Below are 23907 nucleotides of genomic sequence, written 5' to 3' on the forward strand. Positions count from 1 at the left end.
CCATTCATTTACACGTGAAATATTTCGCGTCGCGACGCGAAGCAAAAAAGGCGCGAAAATCACCAGCGTGGTATAGTTTTTACCATTTCCCTAGGGAGTATAGTCTTTTTCGCGCACTTGTATGGTAGAATTATGTTTTGTTGTTTACAGTGCTCTCGACCAATCAGAGGACGAGATGCATTTTGTGAGGGATATAATAAAAACTTATGCATGGCTGGCCATGCATCCAGTAAAAACGGTAAGTACGGGTAGCGTTTTTTTTAAAGACGGCACAGATTGGGGCATGGCGCGTGTTAAACCTATGGGAAAAACGTTGGGTTAGGGTTTTTGGTTATGGTTATGGTTAGGGTTAGGGTTGGGGTTAGGGTTAGGGTTAGGGTTAGGGTTAGGGTTAGGGTTTGATGGTTAGGGTTAGGATTAGGATTAGGGTTAGGTTTAGGGATAGGGTCCCCGATAGATTTTTAGTTTCCCCAATCTGTGCCGTCTAAAAAAAACACGCGTACGGGTATGCATGCCCTTTACGGAAAGCCAAAACGAAATGCATCCAGTAATTTTGTCATCGGGTAACACGATAGAAAACTGGGTTTTTGACAAGAAAATTACCCATTCTATAAATCAAATGACGCACATGTCTTTTCGTGCGTCAGTCGGAATATAGTGTGCATGCGGTAACTATGGAATTTAGCCTAAACCCACTCGGCTTCGCCTCGTGGGTTAAGCATTCCATAGTTACCTTATGCACACAATTCCCGACTGACGCACTCAGACCTGTGCGTCATTTGTATACTGTCGGACTGTAGGTGTAGACAAATTCCGCATCGCCCAAACTATTTTCCATTACGACGTTATGCACCTTTTTCCCTTTCGCTCTACAATAACGTAGCACCAAGACGCAGCATGAAATTTGTGCACGCTTTGATGCAGATGTTTGTGCTTTAATTCATACATGACTTATGTTCCTGCAAAACGTATTTGTCAGTGCAGTCCTCTTCAATCAGTAATCACAGCTCGGGGTAACATGATTTCTGGCCTAGATGTAGTACTGTCAAATCTGGTAAAAAGACACAAGAAGCATAAACAGTGACATTGCAATACGTAAAATTACTGACAGATGACATACTAGTAGCCCTCTACAAAAATTGATGAATAGATTTTTTAAAAATCACCCAATCACCAAATCCACCCCACCCCAAGTCGCTCAAATTTCAATGCTGGAATGCAAAATGTACAAAGCAAATGAGAAATAATGTACGTGTACACACAAAGAACAAACATAATTGGTAATGATGTGAGTTTCATCATCTGTGAAAGACATCAAATCAATACGGAGCATCAGTGTCATCGAAGCTATCGATAGTCACTATAAAAATGTATATATGTATGCATGCATGCATATGTCCGTACATACATGCATACATACATACATACATACATACATACCGACAGACAGACACACTGTATTTGCTCTCATGTAAGCTCGGAACGATTTGCAGATTGGTTACAGAGGATTTAGATGCAATTAGAAACACGACAAAAATCATTTGTTATACACTGCGAGACGACTAACTCGTCATGTCTTAACATCAACATCCAACACCTCAAATCGAGTACCGGTATAGATCAATACCTCCACATTTCAGTGCATCATGCACTGGGATGAAATATGATAATTAAAGGGTCACATCCAGTTCTTTTAACCCGGTGGATTCTGGAGAACTGTAGCTGTCCATGCTACGGTAGAATGGGGTCGGCGAACGCACACTGTGATTCGATGCCCAGGTTGTAATTATTGCCTTGTCCTCCTTTGTATTCGCTGGTCACGATCCTGAACCAGCCCCCTTCACCCTGAACGACCCAAAACGAAACATGAAGAAATATTCAAAGAATAAATAAATATCTGCGTAAAATAACACTCACAGTAGGTCAAATAGGGGAAATATAGTTAAATGCATTTCACGTCATTTATGCAAGTTCAAGATAATTCATTCCTTTGTGATTTTCAAAAGTTTGCCGTGTTGGTAATGAGTTTTGTCAGTTACGGCATAAAGAAATCATCCTCGTCATTAAACCATCAAATATATTGAAACCTGGGTCATCAGTTAAATAGGTCTGCTTCTCAACGAAATGACAATGATTGACTAAAGACATTCTCGTTATCATATTCTGCAAATGATGAAAAACAAATATACAACACGGAGAGACGAGTGAAAGGGGAAACAGAAGGCAAAGACAATGAGATTACCAACGAGTAAGAAATTTTAGCCCAAGTATGATTCCCCCCCCCCCCCATTATGATAGCAATTGCTAGAATAACAACTATCACCAGTAAACAAGGACGTGAATACTGATGCCTAATTTCTCTCGAAATTGGCAAAACGGGAGGGTTTACAGCGTCAAGTCGAAATTTCATTTGGGCTTTGACGATTTATTAAGAAAGGATGACTGGTGTATTGGTTGAAGTTTTGTCTGTAGTATAATATCATCAGTCTGCAAACTAAAATTCTTGGGTCTGGGAAGGGTCAATATAGGCTATGTAGGGCTAAATAAAGGATAGATATGTATGATTGCGTATAGAGATCTGTAGGGAGCTGTTTGTGTTCAATCGTAACTTTCACTGAGATTAGTAGTTGTGATAAGAGATGTGTTTTGTGTTGTCATGTTTATTGTACAGATGTCAATGGAATCAAAATTTCTATGTCACATCACAGACCAATAAAAGATGAATCTGAGATGAATTACCAGCACCAATGAAAAAAGATTCATTCTTATCTTGTCTATCTTGTCTACAAGACAAGTACTATTACATGACGATGTATTTTCACCGTTGGCTTACCCATGGCGTTCCCCAAGAGTTCCTCACTACCCAGAATTCCACACCGGAACTGTCCACACCCCAGCCAACTACAGACACAATGTGGTTTATCTGTGCGTACAAACAGAAATGATAAATAGATTAAAGATAAGAAAACAAACAGATAATTATTATGAATCGCAACGAGCCGTATTAGGTATATACCTCATGAGTCTTATATTCATTAACTCAGTTTGAAGGAGACCTCCGGATGATTTTCAGATTTTTATATTTGAACAACTATAAATTAGTTATACTGAGGACAGAGTTTCAGAATGTATGATAATTGGGATGAAGAATAAGAATAATTTTCAAAATTTAGAACAAATTTGAATGAACAAGGATGATGACATGACAGAGTCACCATAAGAATGCATAAGTTGGGGCTCAAGGAAGCAGAACAAAAGAAGAAGGCATGCACAGATTATACACAGGTGAACTTGCAAGCAAACGGTATTGTAATGGAATTACACTGCTACATTTCTGAAATATGTGAACCTTCTATGTTATCATACTTGTTTAGTGTAATTTTTGTAAGGTTTTTCAAAGTATTGTTTCTCTGCTCAAGAACCACAATAAATTCCACAAATCAATACGTGGAGTTGTATACTTAGTATTTATGCACTACATGAATGTGCAATTATGAAAATCATCTGGAATGCTCCTTTAAATTTACTTTCATATTTTTTCAACAAAAAATAAACAATACATTGTGGTAACATAAAACGGGTACGTTCGTTATACCGAAGGTTCATGAATGCAAAATGAAATAAATTTCGTTATTCAGAGGGTTTGTTCTTCTGAAACACACAAATTCACCATAGCTTTAGAGGTTCTTTAGTCAGAAAACGAAAAAGGGTCCGTTAATCCAAACATTTCCTAGCGTAATTCCAAATGTTTGATATTCGGAAGGTAATCCCAAAATAAAATACAGTTCATTATCCTAAAGGTTCGTTAATCCGAAATTAAAACAGGGTTAGTTATTCCAAAAATGAAAAGAAGTTGCGTATTATTTTATATAGCAAATTTGACAAGGGCATCTTGTCTTGTTGCCTCTCAACTTCCTATCAATTTTCACAAGAAAATATAAGACAATTTATTTTTACTGCGATCTATAAGGCAATTGACCCCCCTTTTATCTACAAATTTTACTACAATTTTGTAAGCTAAGATTTTCTTTATTGACGGTACTGTATTCATTGGCAGCTTGACAAAACGTACAAAGTCCACAGAATAATTATTGTAGTAGTATTTTATTTAGAGAGCTTAAGTCAATTCAATTCAACTTCTGATGAGGTCGGAGGCCAATGACAAACCAATTACCATGATGACTGTATGGGCAGATCCAAGGGGCGGAACCTGATAAAGATTTGGATTTTATCATGTTTGTTCTTTTTCAGTTTTAAATGAAGGTCTACTTTTTAGCCCATGTACACAGGATGTTACAGGACATATGCAGTTTCTATGCCATCATAGAAACTCATTCTCAGTATACTTACAATACGCATGATATACAAACACTTTTATTGCTAGGTATTCTTTAATTCGATTTTCTTTATTAACGTTAAAATCATATTCACATAAAAATGAATGCCCACATAAAGATGTGACAGCAGTCAAATCCCACTTACTAATGCCGCTTGATGACATACGCTAAGAACAACATTGTAGATAAGATTCATGTGAGAAGAGTTTGTGGAGGATTTTAAACTATCCAGTATATTAATAAATATTCTTTCGTGTTTAACCTCCAAAAATAAAAAGTAATCGGTTGGGACAACACACTAATATCAACAAATGTAAACAAAGGAATTAATTGAATAATCGATTATGTTCTTTTATTATTAAAACAATAAAATATCAGATTCTCCAGTGGATTTTTAAACCTGAACTTGAAATTATATATGTTTGTAAACAATGACAAAAATTGAGTATGGTTGGGGCACCACCTATCGACAGGGCACCTTCCCATCGACACCCTGCGTATCATGGCTGTTTGCGTATAGAACAAAAAAGTACGCGCGGGATTAAGTGTCATTAGCTATAAAAACAATAAAAACGAAGAAACGAAAATCAAACTCAAACAAACCAAGCTAAAAATTACACATCCGATCAGTAACGACGCATGGCTGTGAAATTCACGTGTATTACCTATGGCCTGTGAAATTCACGTGTATACCTATGCTGTGAAATTCACGTGTATACCTATGGAGGAGAGGGGGTGTCGATCGCAAGGTTCCCTTTTTAGCTGCGCGAAGAAAACGGAACGCACGCACTAAAATTGCGCTATTTTAAAACGGAGATTCATAATCAACGAGACGGTCACGACATTCAAAACTGCAGTATTTATGGCATATTTGAGGTAAGAATTAGGCGGATTTGTATTATATTTTTAGAATAAACAAGCTACAGATCCTTAGGGTGTCGATACGTGGTACCCCCAACCCTACTTAATAATTGTATTAAGATTCAAAATAAATCTAATAAAAATAAGAGACCACGTTTTACACTCTCTGAGAACTTCAATATAAACTCATCTAATTAAAACCTTACATAGATCACTTTACACTGTAGGAATGCTCTAATAATAACCACTAAAAATAAAACAATTGAATGTTAATCTTTTATAATTAAAAATATTATTAAATAGATCTATATACGAACGGGTGGCCAGGAGAGATCAGGCTCTGATGAGAAATAAATGTCCTTGGAATAACTACGTTGCAGATAGGAGACAGTGCGCGGCGATAAACGGTAGCGATCCGGTAACGATGCAACAGGTAGCGATGCAACAGTTGAAATAGCGATAGTGATGTAACAGTTCCAAAGAAAACAAGATAGTGATGAGGGAGAGTTCAGAAATAGTCAGGAAACGATGAGATGAGATTAGATGAGATGAGATGATATCAGATGAGGTGAGGTGAGATGAGATGTTGCAGAAGAGATGAGATGAGATGTTCGCAGAAGAGATGAGATGAAATGAGATGTTGCCAGACAGATCAAAGAAATCGCGCGATGATGAACAACAAAGTCCGAAATGAAAGTGTCTCTGAAGGAAAAACGGTGGCAAGCTCTCTCCGTAATAAGATCAAAGAAATCGCGTGATGATGAACAACAAAGTCCGAAATGTAAGTGTCTCTGAAGGAAAAAAAAAACGGTGGCAAGCTCTCTCCACAATAAATAAAAATATCGGGAAATTATAGGATCATCTCCTGCCTTGAATATTGACCAGTAAGTAAGTAAGTAAGTAAGTAAGTAAGTGAGTGTGTGTACATGAAACAAGATATCTATATCTTTCTTAAAAAATGTCCGCAAGACAATGCGTTAATAGAATCTCACGTCTTAGCAACGACATAACAATACTAAAACTTGAGCGCGATGCGCTCAGACAACGCACAAAAAGGCACGCCTCAAATAGCGCAGCGCTCATTATTACTTAATAATAGAATGCGCATAAAACTTAAATACAGGTACATACGTCATAATACCTGTGGCTAAATCACGGACAAAAATAAGAACATGCTACATTAGCCCCCTCCTAGTCATGACTTGCTGAAAAGCCAGGAATGACGAATTAAAAGAAATAGTAGCATGTGCTTAAATCTGAAAAAAAAAATTATCTTGCAAAAGAAACAAAACGCTTTGGGAAATGCACATGTCGGCCAGATCGAGTGACCCGAACTGGAGATTTGGGAGGAGGTGGAGTGGGAGTTTTCCCTTTTTCCGTAGAGGTTGACGCAGGAGAAGCAGAGACTTTAGTAGTCTCCCTAGGCTTCTGCTGGGACTTTTCCTTCGATCCCGAAGGATTCTCAATGAATGCCGGTTTTAGGCGGTCAACACTCACAGTAGCTCTTTTACCGAGCTGATCAATGACGAAGTATTTGGAAGTGCGATGCTTGACCTGGAAGGGACCGGCATAGGGTGGTTGAAGGGGTTTTTGTACATGGTCTTGACGTACAAATACATGTATGTACATTCTTCCAAGGCTTTCGGGACAAAAAAGGTCTTGGTAGTTTGTCGGCGTGTGTCAGACGGCGACAGTGTGGTCATGTGATGCCTGAGCCTATGTACATAGTCTGTGGCGTCCAGGGGTTCCTTTGTTGAACTTGGATTGACCATTTGTCCAGGTAGCCTGAGCGTGGTTCCGTAAACTAGCTCAGCTGGTGTTGACCCGACATCCTCCTTAACTGTGGCACGTATGCCCAGGAGAACGAGGGGAAGATACTCATTCCAGCGGTGAGGTTCAGGCTGAGCCTTGAGAGAGGCTTTGATCTGCCTGTGCAATCGTTCAACAAGTCCATTGGACTGCGGATGATACGCAGTAGTACGTACTGAGGTACTGCCTATCAGGTCGGACAATGTCTTGAACAACACAGATTCGAATTGTCGTCCGCGGTCGTGGGTAATGGATGAAGGCGTTCCAAAACGGGAGATCCATTCTCCAACGAGGACCTTGGCGACTGTTTCTGCAGAGATGTCCTTGAGGGGAAATGCTTCTGGCCAACGGGTGAATCGATCTACTACTGTCAGTAGGTAAGTAAAACCTTGCGAAGGAGGCAGGGGTCCAACTAGATCGATATGGATGTGGGCAAAGCGTGCATCAGGGGTAGCAAAAGTGCCAAGAGGTGCTCTGGTATGCCTGTGAACCTTTGCTCGTTGGCACTGAACGCATGTGCGCGCCCATGTGCGGACGTCTTTGTTGATCCAAGGCCAGACATAACGCGTGGCAATGAGCTTCTGTGTGGCGTTGATGCCTGGGTGGGATAGTCCGTGGATTGATTCAAAGACTGCCCGTCTATGTTGTTGAGGTATGTACGGACGTGGTTGTCCAGAAGTGACATCACACCAGATGTAACCAGCTCCAGAGGACAGGGGAACTTTTTCCAATTGCAAGGATGAAGTGTCGTTCAGAAGCGACTGCAGTTCTGCGTCATCTTGTTGATCCTTTGCAATTTTGTCGAGATCGATGTCCTGGGAAGTATGCAGGGCCATGATCGGGATGCGTGAGAGAGCATCGGCAACCACATTGTCTTGACCTTTGATGTGCCGAATATCGCTCGTGAATTGCGAGATAAAGTCCAAGTGACGAATCTCTCTGGGTGAGTGTCGATCAGGCTTTGAACGAAGGGCGTAAACCAGAGGTTTGTGATCCGTGTAGACCGTAAACTCGCGTCCTTCCAGAAAATGACGAAAGTGTTTGATCGACAAGTAGACAACAAGTAGTTCACGACCGAATGTGCTGTACCTAACCTCAGTGGGTTGGAGTCTCTTGGAGAAGAAGGCTAGTGGTCTCCACTGCCCATCGAAGTTCTGTTGGAGCACTGCCCCAACAGCGGCGTCAGAAGCATCGACCATGATAGCGCTTGGTCGATCTGATGAAGGGTGTACTAACATCGTTGCATTAGCGAGTGCCTCTTTGACCTTGCTGAATGCAGAAGTACACTCCTGAGTCCAAGGCATTTGCTTGGAAGAGCGTCGAGGATGCTTGCGGAGTAAATCAGTCAGAGGTGCAAGGACGTCAGCACAATGCGGGACAAAACGTCGGTAGAAGTTGAACATACCAAGGAAGGTACGCAGCTGCTTCAACGAGGTAGGCTGAGGGAAGTCCTTGATTGCATTCACCTTCTCTGGCAGAGGGCGACAACCATGGCAGTCAAGATGATGGCCCAGGAAGTGAAGTTCAGGCTTGCCAAACTCGCATTTCTTAGGGTTTATGACCACACCATACTCTTGTAAGCGTGCAAAGAGTTGCCGCAAGTGTTCACGGTGCTGGTCTGGTGTCTCGCTAGCGATCAAGAGGTCGTCAATATATGCATAGACGAAAGGTAGATCCCTTGTGACACGGTCGATAAACCTTTGAAAGGTTTGTGCTGCATTACGTAGGCCAAATGGCATCCGCTTGAAGTGGAAGAGTCCGAACGGAGTAGTGATGGCAGTTTTTGGTACATCTGCCGGATCAATCGGAATCTGGTGGTAAGCTCTGACCAGGTCGATCTTTGAAAAGATCCTTTTTCCGACCAAGTTAATTGCAAAGTCTTGCAAATGTGGTATTGGATACCTGTCAGGCACTGTAACGCGATTCAAGGCACGGTAGTCTCCACAAGGGCGCCAGTCTCCTGACTTCTTTGGGACCATGTGCAGAGGGGAGGACCATGAGCTATCAGACGGCTCAATAATGCCGAGATCCAGCATGTGCTGAAACTCATCCTTGGCTATTTTGAGTCGATCATCAGCTAGTCGACGAGGGCGAGCAACGCATGGTGGGCCCTTGGTGACGATATGATGTGTCACGTCATGCTTGATGGGTACGTCCTTGTATAGCGGACGAGTGATGTCGGCGAATTCAGTCAGGATCTCCTCGTATGGATTCGTCGGTTCAACCGGGCTCAACGTGAGATGAGTGCCAGGCGAGGTAACTGGACCTATAGCAGCAACAGTCAATTGTGTCGTTGAGTCCCTGAGTTGCCGTGCACGAACATCCACTGTCAGTCCAAAATGATGCAAGAAGTCAGCTCCTAGCAGTGGTGTGGTTACGTCAGCTACAACAAAGATCCACCGAAAAGTTCGCCGAAGGCCTAGGTTGAGGGTGAGAGATCTTTGTCCATAAGTTCTGATAGTAGATTTATTCGCCGCCTGTAGAGTGTAATGAGAAAGGGATTTGCGATCCTTTTCAGAAGCAGGAAGTACACTCACAGTTGCTCCGGTATCCACTAGGAATCTCGTCTGTGAGGAATAGTCCTTGACATAGAACAGGCGGCAGGCGGTGTTCCCAGCTGGTATTGCCGCGTCTACTGGCTGGGATTCGCGTTTCCCGCCGGGGAAGATTTGTCGATCACTGGGAATTTACAAGGTTGATTGCATCGCTTTGCTTGGGCGCCGAAGTGATAATGATACCAGCACAAGTCTCCGACTGACTTGCGGTCCTGGTTCTGACTGCGCTCTCGACTTGGGCTACGATTACGCCCTGACTTTGCTCCTCGTGATGTTGAGCGTGAGCGTCCTTCTAGCTGAACCTGAAGTCTGTCAACTGCTGAAACTAATGCGTTTACCTTAGCTTCAAGGTTTACGTTGTTGCTGATGTTGACTGCCATAGGCTCCTCATGAGTCACAGGTGCCGTCGCGGCGACTTGAGGAATGTGCACGTCCATGATGCGGTCAGCTAGATTCGACAAAGCGTCAACAGAAACTGCGTCAACTGATGCCGCCAAGACAACTCGTACGTTCGGAGGTAAGCGTTGTAGGAAAAGCTCCTTGAAAATGCCTTCCTCGAGGTGACGTTCTCCTAGCAGTTGGCGCATTCGGCGTAGGAGCTGAGACGGCTTCTTGTCTCCTAACTCTTCATCACTGAGAAGGAGCTGTACTCTCCTCTGTTCTGATGCAGTTGTGCGTTTGATTAATTCAGCCTGAAGAGTGGCGTATGGCTTATCAACAGGGGGATTGATAATGAGGTCACGCACCTCCACTGCTATCTCCGGCTGGAGAGCCGAAACTATGTGGTGATACTTCGTCTGATCGCTAGTAATATTGCGGGTCGCAAACTGAGCCTCAGCTTGACCGAACCAAACGATTGGATCAGCTGGCCAAAAAGGTGGCAGCTTAACTGATACATAGCTTACTGCAGGCTGTACGACTGCAGTCGTCTCATTGGTTTGTTGTGGCATAGCCATGACTAGAGGAGACTAGATATTACACAGATAATATACAGATAATGTACAGATGATATACAGTTGAACCTAGTTTACAATATTAGATATGTGTGTCTTTCAACCGATCACGTCGGGGTCACCAATGTGGAGGATTTTAAACTATCCAGTATATTAATAAATATTCTTTCGTGTTTAACCTCCAAAAATAAAAAGTAATCGGTTGGGACAACACACTAATATCAACAAATGTAAACAAAGGAATTAATTGAATAATCGATTATGTTCTTTTATTATTAAAACAATAAAATATCAGATTCTCCAGTGGATTTTTAAACCTGAACTTGAAATTATATATGTTTGTAAACAATGACAAAAATTGAGTACTTAATAATTGTATTAAGATTCAAAATAAATCTAATAAAAATAAGAGACCACGTTTTACACTCTCTGAGAACTTCAATATAAACTCATCTAATTAAAACCTTACATAGATCACTTTACACTGTAGGAATGCTCTAATAATAACCACTAAAAATAAAACAATTGAATGTTAATCTTTTATAATTAAAAATATTATTAAATAGATCTATATACGAACGGGTGGCCAGGAGAGATCAGGCTCTGATGAGAAATAAATGTCCTTGGAATAACTACGTTGCAGATAGGAGACAGTGCGCGGCGATAAACGGTAGCGATCCGGTAACGATGCAACAGGTAGCGATGCAACAGTTGAAATAGCGATAGTGATGTAACAGTTCCAAAGAAAACAAGATAGTGATGAGGGAGAGTTCAGAAATAGTCAGGAAACGATGAGATGAGATTAGATGAGATGAGATGATATCAGATGAGGTGAGGTGAGATGAGATGTTGCAGAAGAGATGAGATGAGATGTTCGCAGAAGAGATGAGATGAAATGAGATGAAATGAAAGTTTTAATGCAACAATAGTTTATAGTATATACACCAAAGTAGGCTGTATAATAATGATGGCTCGGTCACAGTAAGTTCATATTAATGTATAGTTTGTTTGTTTTTCTTCTACTTCTTTTTCTTCTTCTTCTTTATTACATAAAATTTGGCAACCTTACATCATCATTCTGGTCTTCTATCCGTTCTCCGTTTCTTTTTCACAAACACTGATTACTCGGGGCTTACAGCCAAACAAGCTAGCTTTCATGTAGGTCCCGTCATACTTCTCTTTGATCAACCCCATTTCGATTTCGATTTTGACCAGTTATCATTACATGTAATTACTGTGTTATCACCATGTATATTGTTTGTTTTCTGCACATTGTTCACAAGGTAAAAGAACTTGTCTGGTTCTGTTGTAATGTTCATAAATGAGAAGTATGAAAATAAAATGAATTGAAAAAAAAAAAAAGATGTTGCCAGACAGATCAAAGAAATCGCGCGATGATGAACAACAAAGTCCGAAATGAAAGTGTCTCTGAAGGAAAAACGGTGGCAAGCTCTCTCCGTAATAAGATCAAAGAAATCGCGTGATGATGAACAACAAAGTCCGAAATGTAAGTGTCTCTGAAGGAAAAACGGTGGCAAGCTCTCTCCGTAATAAGATCAAAGAAATCGCGTGATGATGAACAACAAAGTCCGAAATGTAAGTGTCTCTGAAGGAAAAAAAACGGTGGCAAGCTCTCTCCACAATAAATAAAAATATCGGGAAATTATAGGATCATCTCCTGCCTTGAATATTGACCAGTAAGTAAGTAAGTAAGTAAGTAAGTAAGTAAGTGAGTGTGTGTATATGAAACAAGATATCTATATCTTTCTTTAAAAATGTCCGCAAGACAATGCGTTAATAGAATCTCACGTCTTAGCAACGACATAACAATACTAAAACTTGAGCGCGATGCGCTCAGACAACGCACAAAGAGGCACGCCTCAAATAGCGCAGCGCTCATTATTACTTAATAATAGAATGCGCATAAAACTTAAATACAGGTACATACGTCATAATACCTGTGGCTAAATCACGGACAAAAATAAGAACATGCTACAAGTTATGTAACAGTGTATAAAGCCATGCAGTCATGTGTAGAAAACGATTACTGCAAATTATTCACCTTGATAAACTTGATCAACAGAGCATAACCATGAACAGATAACAGTATTTGATAACTAATTTGTAGTTGTGCACATTGTATAACTTGCTCATTTATACTTACCGCTGGCGACGGAACGTACTCAGAGTACACCCCACCTGTGTAGTTCTCCAACTGATCGGTTGCTTCGATACCGCAACTGAGTATGGATAGGAAGTGTGTGAATGGCAAAATCAATCAAAGTATCATTGAAATAACAAAAAAGAATACTCACTAGGCAATTCAGTTTAAAAGCACACAATCATGTTGTAATTATACTATGTGTTGCCTTGAGATTTTGTATAATATTGCATTATAAATGAATATTTCATGAGATCATTATAATTTTGAATTTATATATAGGTTTTCCCATTCATTTTCAAACTTTTTTCATTCAATTTCACAAATTTTTACTTCAATTTCGTCGCGGGATGTCGGGAATAGGCCAATCTTACTTTCAAACTCGTCTTTCGTCCTTCATTTTCAAATTAAGTCCATTCAATTTAGTCATTTGGCACACATTTTCGTCATTTACAGTTCAAATTCGTCAGTCTCACTCGCATCACTCAAAACAGCAGGATCGATTTCGTCTTTTGTCAATCATTTTCGTTAAATTTTCATTCATATTCGTCTCATATCTCTATCCGGTGTGATTTCCCAGTCATTCATGTATTTTTTTCCCTGTAACCGTTCACATTTAACATTCAGGAGTTAACATACACACAAGTGTCCCCCCCCCCCACACACACACACACAGAACCACAGATACAGACACATACACAAGCAATCCGAGTACACACTGATACAAACAGACGTACCGTCTCGCATAAGAAAACACTGACAAACGATTTCTAGGCAAACATGATTAAAGACAACATTTTAAGTGTAGAATTGTAGCCTGTTTAATGTCAAAGAATGTGTAACGATACAATTTACGAGAGAAAGTAAAATATGTCGGCTTAAAGTTGGTTCACCCTCAAAATAAAGAATCGACTACATCTGGCTAATTTGAATGAAAAATTCATGAAATTGTGTGAACAAAAACGAATTTGATCTTCACATTCTGCGATCCGTCAGCGGGAGGGATGAATTTGAATGACAATAGACGATTTTTAATACTATGTCTTCGAAAATGTTTGACTAAAAACGAATTACAATGACAATTGACGAAATTGAAGTTAGGATTTGCGTTCCACGAGCTTCTCGGGACGAAATTGAATAATAAATCTTTGAAATTGAATGACAAAAGTGCGAAAATGGACGGGAAAACCTATAATATGTAATCTTCTACTCTTTTTTCTTTCTTTTCCATACCTCTTTATAACTGGTCCCCATGGAAGACCAGCGGCACCAGAAAAGTGCAGCTGATTATGGGCTATCCAGCCGTTATCTTTCTATAATCCTACATTCTATTCTTTTTGTATATCGATGATGTATCACACTATTCATTTGCTATATGTATGTATATTTCATTTTATGCATGATGTATCATTTTCCTTGTACCTTATATGTTGTCTTTTATATCTGTATGTATGTTTATGACGGAAACAAAACAAACAAACAAGACGGGATTATAAATGACAATGTATAATTATCGAATTTTATAACAATGTATAATCATCGTAAGGTTCTACAGTTATTGCGCACTCTTTTCATCTTACCTAGTTTTACGCACCTTATTTTCTGTTACCGAAAAAAAGTGATGTCTATATGCTTTTGTGGAAAAATGAAAATAAATTGAATTCCATTGAATAAATCATAGAAGTTTAAAAATTCTTCGATATTATACATGTCTATGTGTGTGTGTGTATGTGTGTATGTATGTATGTGTGTATGTGTGTGAGAGAGTGATGTGCTCTCCCATCAAAATCTTTAATGGGTAGTTATCAAAGACAATGGAAATCAATTCTTTATGAAGAATCGATTTCCATTGTCTTTGATAACTACCCACGTTAGTGCTTAAGTAGATATCAGCTAGTCTTATGATAGGTACTTTATTGTTGTGACGTGTCATGCGGACAAACAGTCAGACTGCATAAGGTTCGGACGACGCCAGAAAGTGAAGTATAGGACAAAACCTCTTTTTATGTCGTCATAAACAAAAACTAATACATGTATAAAGCTTTATAATTCTAAGTCATAATAATTGAACTCTAAAACTATAAGAGATGAAGAATGTAAAGTATAATGAATATTACGAGGAAATATCATTTCAATGCATAACTGTCTTTTCTAGTGTACTACTAGCAGTTATATCAAACATAGATCTCTGTGCATGGGGAGCTGCTTGACAATCATTATCCATAACGAATGTGGACAAAACCCCGGCTACAACACTGTTTATGTTATCACTTCAAGGAGTGAGACAATTCTGCAAATGTGTTAGTATGTATTGTGTGGGGGAGGGTAACGTTGTTTGGAAAGTTAACATTACATTCGTATAGGATTGTTCATAGAAATCAAGGTTGAAACATTGTCACATATTGTGCTTAGATCATGAACATTGATAATCATAGAAAGATTGTAAAGCATACAAGACGTCACCTGATTGGACCAGACTTGTAGACCTCGGCCATCATGTCGTCTCGCCCACTTATGCTGCCGAAATCGTCCACCTTGTACAGCGTGTAGTTGGAAAGCTGGTAGCACGCACTGGGCGAACAAGTTCCGCACTGATTGAAAGTGTCACACTCTACAGCGACAAAAACACGACAAATATCGAAAATGAGAAATGAATTAGTAAATATTTTACAAATTTAAGCCTACAAGTTGGACTGTGTGTAATATACAATAAGTTGATAATACTAATATGCATAACTAACATAAAATAGTTAAGGGGAAAAAGGGGAAACTGAAAAGACATCGACGTATTATAGGGACGTAGAGTGTGATGATTATGTGAATTGGATCTATCGAAAAGAAACACAAATGTCTATAAACGACAGAGCTTCCAGGAAGTTACACAGAAAGAGATCAAGCCTGACAAAAAAAAAAAACCTCCACAAATGCAGACTGGGGCATATACATTCGGATCTCACACCTGTAATTAATGAGATCTACGGAAATGCATTTCAAGTAATATCAACACCGTGACACACAATAGTAAGGGAAATTGAATGTCTGTCATCCAAGCAATCTAATGAGTCCGATTTCAATCTCGAATGGACAAGTTTTGCTTTTATGATTGATGTCCATTCAGAGGTTCTTTAAAAAAAAGTAGTGCGGATGCTTTAAGAGGCGCCACCATGATGATGATATAATGATTTCCAACTTTCATGGTTTTGAGAAGGCGACATAGTCATGAGATCCCGTCTTCTCAACTTCTCGGGTCCGAAAATGTATTAAGTCGAAATGTAAGATCTAAGTCTCGAGAAAGCTGTTTTACAGAATATATGATATGATACACATGACGGATGTGAGTTTAGTCGTTCTGGGTTTGCAATAAAGCATGTCTACTCACCAGATGGGATAGATTCTATAAAGGACACCACCCTCATCCACCAATCTTAATAAGTGGTTCTCATTTCCCATTTCCACTCATTCCGCCATTACTGGCCTGGAATGGACAATACCATTTGCCAGTGTGGAATCTAGCCTTTAACAGATACCTGGTGTTTGCAATTTGAGCAAACAGACTGAGGGTCATCACGCCAGAAGAATCAAACCACTAAGCACCAAACAATCTTCAGAGAGAGAGAGACAAGCTTTGGTTTTCGCTCATTACCGAAGGTGCTAGCGACAGTACGAGGCGTTTGCAAAACCTCCTCGGATAAGTCGGGGTGGGGTTAGAAGAGGAGTACTCCTCAGGACCATTTCGACACCTCATGTGGTATGGCCTGACAACCGACTTCATCAGAACCTACCTTGGTTCTTGGCCTGGTAATTGTTGCACGTCTCGTCGGGGATGCCGTGGTCGTGGGCGTACTGGTAAACGCCCGTGTCGAAGCCGCCTTGACAGCTGCCGGCTTTTCCGCAGTCGATGACGTGCTGGACCGAGAGATAGGCAGAGGGCCAGCTTCCATTTCGTTTGATGTTGATGCGATCTGTTTTGAGGATCCGTAATGACCAATAGTCTTAGTTAATAGTGCAGTTTTTAAAACCTTGAAGATCATTAATAGTTAATCTCTCGTCTAAAGATAACAGGGAAGATGCTGATCCTACAACTGACTGTTGTTGCTGCTATTGATGACAGCTAGTGCTGTATGACAACGATGATAATGATAACAACTTTCCATACCAAAGAGGTAAGTGGTGGTTAAAGAGCTTGACAGGACTCTACAGTGCAATGTTTATTTTCTAGCATCTCAACATTTCCTCTTTTTCCCTTCCTCCTTCTAAGCCTTCAAAACTGACCCAGCTCAAGGAAATCTACGACGTCTGGTCAGTACTAGTCATGAACTTTTCCATGCAGAACGAACACAAATACACTCAGCAAAAAAAGAAAGTAAAATTTTTTTCGATTTTTTATATTTTCATAGAAGATTTTGATGAAAATCAATGTATCATATACCATATTAAAGGTAATTCAATTGGCTATCAAACTAGTAGGTTAATACAAAAAGGGAATTTTACGCTTCAGTGAACACATTCGTTTTTGTTCTCCAAAGCACAAAAGTAAAAATTGCAAAACTTGACATGTTCTCTTTCATTTGCAAATGCCCTTCACGATAACAATGACAACAAAAGACCAGTTTAACACAATGAGAAACATGAATGAAATAGCAAAAATAAGTTTTCGTTCTCTTTATGTCTTTATAACCTCCAACAAAACAAAGTGGGAAACTAAAGGGGTAAAATAAGAATTTTCCATCAACTCAAACTTCAAATAACGTAGGGAGTAATATACAAACACATGATTAAATGACCAGAATTGTTTCATTTCATTCTTTTATTTTATTTTTTTTAATTCATGAAATAGATTCAAGAACTAAGCATTATTGACAATTTTCTAATTTGAAAAAAGAAACAACTAAAATTTCTACCAATTGTTAATTATTGCTTCTTCTCTTATTTCATTAGAATTACGTTTTGACGGAAGATTCTTCATTTTCCTTTATTATTTTTAGCCTTCATTGATCTTTGGGGTTTTAAAGATATTATAGAGATCATAGGATCATTTTTGCAACTTAATTCATGTTTCTTTTTGCGCGAAATTTGTTGTTTGTTCTTACTGTTATATGGAAGGGCGCCTACGCATGAATGACAACTTGCTCAGTTTTGCAATTTTTACTTTTGTGCCCGGGAAGAGAAAAACAAAGGTGTTCACTCATGCGTAAAGTTTTCCATTTTGTTGACTCACCGGGTTGATAGCCAATTAAATTATCTTTAATATGGTATATAATACATTAACTTTTAGCCAAATTTTATATGAGAAATATAATCTTGAAAAAAGTGTTTACTTTCTTTTTTTGCTGAGTGTATATCGCTGGGAAATTCTGCTTAGACATCCATGATGAAACTAAAAATGAAGATGAAAAACTAGTTCGTCATACCAGAGGTTTGATTAAAAAGGGGGTTTTCAGCTATAAATGTCGCCTCTTCATTTTGCTTTGTCCGTCCTCCGTTTACCCCTTTTATTTTCGACTTCATTCTTTTCAGAAGAAAGGCCGTTCTTTCTTTATGCACCATAGTTTACATTCTCTTTAGGGAGGTGCAGATGTCTTTTCTGGGACGGAGAAGGGAGAACACACAGAAAGAACAATCTACGCTACTCGAACGACAAACTGGTCCATAGCACGAATCAACCTCCCTGGACTCCCATGCACAGGGATTGGTGTTCGATGGTTGGCTCACCTGCAATGGCGCTGGTAGATCCCATAGCCCAACAGGAGCCGCAGTACTGTGGGATATGCTGGTTCCGGGTCTGGCTCACGTAACTCTTCCCGCTCACGTTGCGCCAGTCCCAGCTAGACGGCAGGTCGCTGACCTTAACGGACTCGGCCGGACGCGGGTACGTCCTGCGAATGACGAAATTCAGACACGGTGAAATCTTCATTAACATCATTACTTCGGTACACAGACGCTCATTTTCTTTGTTCAACATGATCATCCGAATAAACTTACATAAATTAAAGTATATTCATATTTACACATACACATTTGTAAATGCATAAATGTAGATTATATAGGTATATTTTATGTGCATGTTTAACTGTAGTTTCACAAAATTTGATTTCCATTCCCCGCTACAAGTGATTTGATATGGAACCACAGCGGTATGCTCATGCATCGAGCACCTTTGATTTATTTCCCGAATATATACTGTTACTTATCAGTGCCGCCATTCAATGGCACCAGAATATCTCAGTAAGTTCTTGGTCAGGTACGCTCCCTCTCGTAATTTAAGATCAACTCAGAAAAATTTCCTCCAATGTCTTATTATCACAACAAAGTTTTATGGTGAGCGATCTTTTGCCCATGCTGCTCCCACACTGTGGAACGCTGTTCCGTGTTATATAAAAAAAAGCTCCCACAGTGTTAAAGTTTAAAACTGCTCTCAAGACATTTCTGTTCAAAAAGTATTATGAATGAGTTTGGTTATGCATTTATGGTACACATATTGTACACTGCATTTCTTCTTTCTACTTTCATCCCTCTCCTTTAAAGCGCATAGATACACCACGGTAGTGATATGCGCTATATAAGCACTGTGTTATATATATATGTATGCATGATTTACTTGTGGGTGCTTGCGCGGGTGTGTGTGTGTGTGTGTGTGTGCGTGTATGTCTGTGTATATGTATACGAATGTTATTGAACACGTTCCTGATTTTTCTCGTTCAGATCAATCATTAACTGCAGTAATACATCTCGTGAATATTTTTTTTTTAGGTGCAGGAAAATATAATACACACATTTTTGGAATAAATCGTGACTCGAGCTATCATAAACATAATTGATTATAAGTATGATGTAATCCATACTTGACGGTGTTAAATGATTTACATAAAGCCTTGTTTCACTTTCAGCTCATACTGGCTATTCAACACTTCCTGATACAATACCAGAATCTAAATGGCAGCATGCAATAATTACATTTGTCTCATAATAGTGTAACAATTGAATTTCAGTAATCATGTCTATATATATATCAGACGCGTTTATTGTGTAGCGAGAGGGAATGTGTGGAGGTCAGCTTGGCAAGGTAATGTGTAGAGAAGACCGACACATCTGCCTTGTAAAGGTTGCATGACGGGGCGGATATTAAGATGTTCATCGGCCCGATCACGTGACACAGTCGTACACAAGTGTCACCTTAATCCGCGGGAATGGTGTAATCAAGTCCAGATGGCCCAAACTTGGATCTACCTCATCAGCGTGTTCATATTATATATACTCTCCCTTCGTCATCGCTTGCCTGCTCCTACGATGATTATGATCATTCGGGGAAGCGAAATTTCATTACATTTTGAGCGATGGGGAAGTACTTTGAAGGCGACAAAATGGCTGCAATCGCGCAAGAAAATAAGAAAACAAAAGAAATGAAATTTGCTGGATGTGGCATTTGTGATCGCGCTATATCTGTCGATTTCCCCCCCCCCCCCTCTCTCTCTCTCTCTCTCTCTCTCTCTCTCTCACATGTCGGTATTCTGTTACAAATCCACTCCCAGTTTTCCTCACATTCTTTACATTCTGTACGAAGCATTATCAATTCTCCTTTCTCCAAGGTGCTTATTGTATATATCACGATGTCAGTCAATTTGTTTAATAACTTGATAACAATTCACGAAGAACACATATGAAACTTTCATTCTCATACTAAAAGATCACGTTTTAATCATTGAGTTTTATAATGCTATGTTATTCCCGAGTCATGATACACTAGACGAAGACCGAACTGATTTTTGTTTTTGGGGATTTTTTTTTGTTGTTTTTTTTGTTTTTTTGTTTTTTACTATTCTGTGTACGACAAAGATGTTTGACTTTAATTGCCGCGTTGATTGGGTAACTGATCGAGATTATAAAGTCTCAGTGATTATTTGCAAGTACGAAACACAAGCCATCTCCTCGTAGAAAATAATTTATGTGCTCGAAGAGTTAATGAATCCTTTACTCCTACCAATGGCGCTCTCTTTATTGGAGATATGCCCTTGTCTCTGTTCTAAATGGTGACTGACACTTTGATCATTCAAGCAAACAAGCAAAATGGGATTATGAAGGCATATTCTAAGTTTAGATCGCTGAACCGTCGGCAGTTTGAGCTCAACAAATTTGTTGTATATCACTTTGATACTAGATTTAATATCCAATCAGAATTTCATGATACAACAAAAACGAACCAGACAAACATGCAATCCTCACCTTACTGGCTTCACAGCCCGCGCTTTCTCGGGAAAGAAGCATGCTGGGCCCTTGGCGTAGCAGACGGTCAGGAGGCACAGAAGACTGACAGCGATTAGCAACTTTGAAGGCCTCATCTTGACATGATCGGTCCGTCGATCGGCTGACAAGACACTCTTGCAAAGTGATTGTAATCGACAGCTCAGACAACGATGCTTTGATGTATCATCAACTGTGTTTGAAAGGAGAAATGTAAAAGCCGCAGCCGCTTCCTCAAACTCTTATAATGTCGCGAAGCAGCTTTCTTCGAAGCTGGCTCTCTCGACCCACTTCACACGAAGTCACGAGGTTATTGGCTAGCACTGAAGCTCAGCTATGGGGTTGTGTTTTCAGAGGTATACCCGGTATCATGTGACCAATGACAACACTGATGAGTCTTCCTTATATATACACACAGCGCGTTACTATTCTGGTTATGATGATGATCACGTGGTCAAAGTCCAGCAAGGTCAAGTTTAAGTATAAACTAACAAAACAATAGCAGGAAGTGATATGATTTTTCTCTATTTAAAACCATGCACCTTTCCATTTCCTTCTTGTCATTACGATTGAGTCAAATCATTATGTGTATAAATAGATAGACCTACATATCATTTTTAACGTTTGAGCATACGTAAGGTCTGTTTTCCCCTAAAAGCGCTAATCATGCTTTCGGACTGATAAGCACGAGACCACCTTTCATTCATTCATTTATTTCCACCTCAAAGCGTAACGAAATTTACAAAATTCAGAATACAGGTCTTGAATGGTGGGATCATAAAAAGTACACAGGAGGCTTTTTGGGAAAAAAATCCCTTACAATTAACAACCATTATTACATTTCAACAGGGGCAATCATCAAGGACAATCATCTTTGATTGAAATAAGCCACTATATCTATAATCTATAAACTGATCTATTAGTCTAGTTCTTGTTATGTCAATTCAGTTGTGTATGTGGATTTGTGTGTGTGTGTGTGTGTGTGTGTGTGTGTTATGTGTAATCGTTTGTTTTTGTTTTTGTTTTCGCCTGTTTGGTTTGTACCGTTTTTGGTTTGTTCGTTTGTTGTTGTTGTTTTTTTTTCACCCGCGAGCTAACCGTAGTCGCGCTTGACATGTATCCTGCAAGTCTACAGGAGGGTTGCTGTTACTTTGTTGATGTAGAAAGTGCAGACCCGAGGTCTGGAACATCTTACCCGATCAAGTAAAGCAACTTACATTGCTTTTCTTGTTTTTAAGGGTACCACTAGCAAAGAAAAAAAAAAGGACGGGGGAGGTACTTGTTGTTGAAATTTTGTACCCAACAAAAACTAGTGTACTCGTTGTTTGTTTGTTTGTTTGTTCGTTTGTTTGTTTGTTTGTTGGTTGGTTGGTTGTTGTTGTTGTTCTTTTGTCCAAATTTGGTCACTCCTGAACTATAATAGAAATTGTATCTGATTCGGCACATCCTCTTTCTTTTTCAATCATGAACATAATGAATCAACATTATGATAATCACGATAACATTTAAAGTATTTGAACGAACAAAAAGAATTCAAAGAAGGCAGTCGTACTCTTGTTTCCAGTTTGAGAGATAAAAAGAATGAAAAAAAAAAGATTCTGCCATCCGCAGGTGCTTGATAGTGACGGCAGATTCAGGAAAAAAGACCAAAAGATACATACACAGGAATTAGCAGTTTGTCACTGACAATTGTTTTGTGCTAACTTAATGGAATCAACAATGGAAGCGAGCGGGGAAGGAAAAAAAAAAACAAGGTGAGAGCATAAAAGTGCGGGATTAGGTGCTATGTGTTTTAAGGAGTATTGCACTATAGTAGACACATGCATTAAAGTGTTGTGCGCATGTGTGAGTGTGCGTGTGTAAGAAAAAAAGAGAGATTTTTCGGTATATATTACAGTAATGTCTTAATTCTTATGATTGGGGAATTGGAACAACGAAAGAAAGATTAAAGAAAGTGTAAAATTAAAAGGAGGAATAGAAGGCGCAATGATGCTTGATAATAGTATACTTGTACTTTTCCAAATGATTCCACAAGCATACACTCCAAAATTATCACGATTTACGTTTTTCCAATAAGATCAATCTTTATCATTTTTAATTATTGACTTCCTAGTATGTTATTAATGTGTGACATTTTTATCTCTGACACTCTGTCACTTTCACTTTTGACATTTGTACCCCTGACAATTTTGCCTTTGGCATCCTTACCTCTGACATTCTACTTCTGGCGTCTTTACCTCTGACAATTTTACCCCTTCTGATGTTTTTACCTCTGACATCTTTACCTCTGAGATATTACCTCGGGCATTTTTACCCCTGAAATCTTTGTCTCTGACATTCTTTACCCCTGACATTATGTATGACGACAGAAATTGGTATGTATGGTTTGAAGCACTAAACACTACCATTTCTGTTGCAATTCAAAATTAATTCGTATTTCCTGCTTCACTCTTGCTGTCACGTCTGGAGGAACCTATGAAACTGAAAGCCAGGGATAAAAGTATTACTTTCATGTAAGTGAGATTAATGATGCTTGCCATTTTTTTTTTATCCGACATAACTTCATCCAGAGAAATAATATCACCCGTTGTATAATCATCCCCTGAAATCGATCTTCACGATACTTTCATATTCCCCAACATTTATTTTCTAAGTGTCTTTATAGTATTAATGACATGTAAGTACCGATTAATCATAGATTCAAAAGTGAAACCAAATGAGTACACAATTGAGAACCTAATTAAGCAATGAACGCTGTTGCGGATCCAGGGGAGCGCACCCCTGTTATTCATTTTTTTTTTTTTGTGGTCAAAACAAAAGAAATAAAAAGAACTACGCCCCCTTTAATTCTGCAAAGGCGTCCCTCTTCACGGAATTCCTGGATCCGCCCCTGGAATGGGTGATTGATAGTAGGAATACAATGAAGAGATTCAGTTACAGTAAGATACATACGTTACAAAAACATATAGAAACTCGTGAAATGTCTTTCTTTG

The 23907-nt window shown here is 39.3% G+C and overlaps 1 protein-coding gene across 1 annotated transcript; it reads right to left on the minus strand.

Annotated features, from left to right (window-relative positions):
- Window positions 1-1497: 1497 nt before the first annotated feature.
- On the minus strand, window positions 1498-21181 carry LOC139742298 (cathepsin Z-like). The gene is made up of 7 exons (XM_071652876.1): window positions 20897-21181; window positions 18389-18552; window positions 16459-16638; window positions 15140-15287; window positions 12680-12755; window positions 2834-2923; window positions 1498-1845 (listed from the first exon to the last, which is right to left on the minus strand). The coding sequence occupies exons 1-7, from the start codon at window positions 21010-21012 to the stop codon at window positions 1732-1734; spliced, it is 888 nt and encodes a 295-aa protein (XP_071508977.1). The 5' UTR covers window positions 21013-21181; the 3' UTR covers window positions 1498-1731.
- Between the last annotated feature and the right edge of the window lie 2726 nt (window positions 21182-23907).

Source organism: Diadema antillarum, unplaced genomic scaffold (assembly GCF_040938485.1).
Source record: "Diadema antillarum isolate AM-2024a unplaced genomic scaffold, OU_Dant_1.0 seq00000994_RagTag, whole genome shotgun sequence".
Lineage (NCBI taxonomy): Eukaryota > Metazoa > Echinodermata > Echinoidea > Diadematoida > Diadematidae > Diadema > Diadema antillarum.

What these genes read in the sequence shown, in the direction of transcription:
- LOC139742298 (XM_071652876.1), bottom strand. Translation starts at nt 21,012, where the DNA reads ATGAGGCCTTCAAAGTTGCTAATCGCTGTCAGTCTTCTGTGCCTCCTG. An exon ending in CGGGCTGTGAAGCCAGTAAG is followed by an intron (nt 18,553 to 20,896) that starts GTGAGGATTGCA and finishes CGTCATTCGCAG; the next exon opens with GACGTACCCGCGTCCGGCCG. An exon ending in TACAAGTCTGGTCCAATCAG is followed by an intron (nt 12,756 to 15,139) that starts GTGACGTCTTGT and finishes ATCCATACTCAG; the next exon opens with TTGCGGTATCGAAGCAACCG.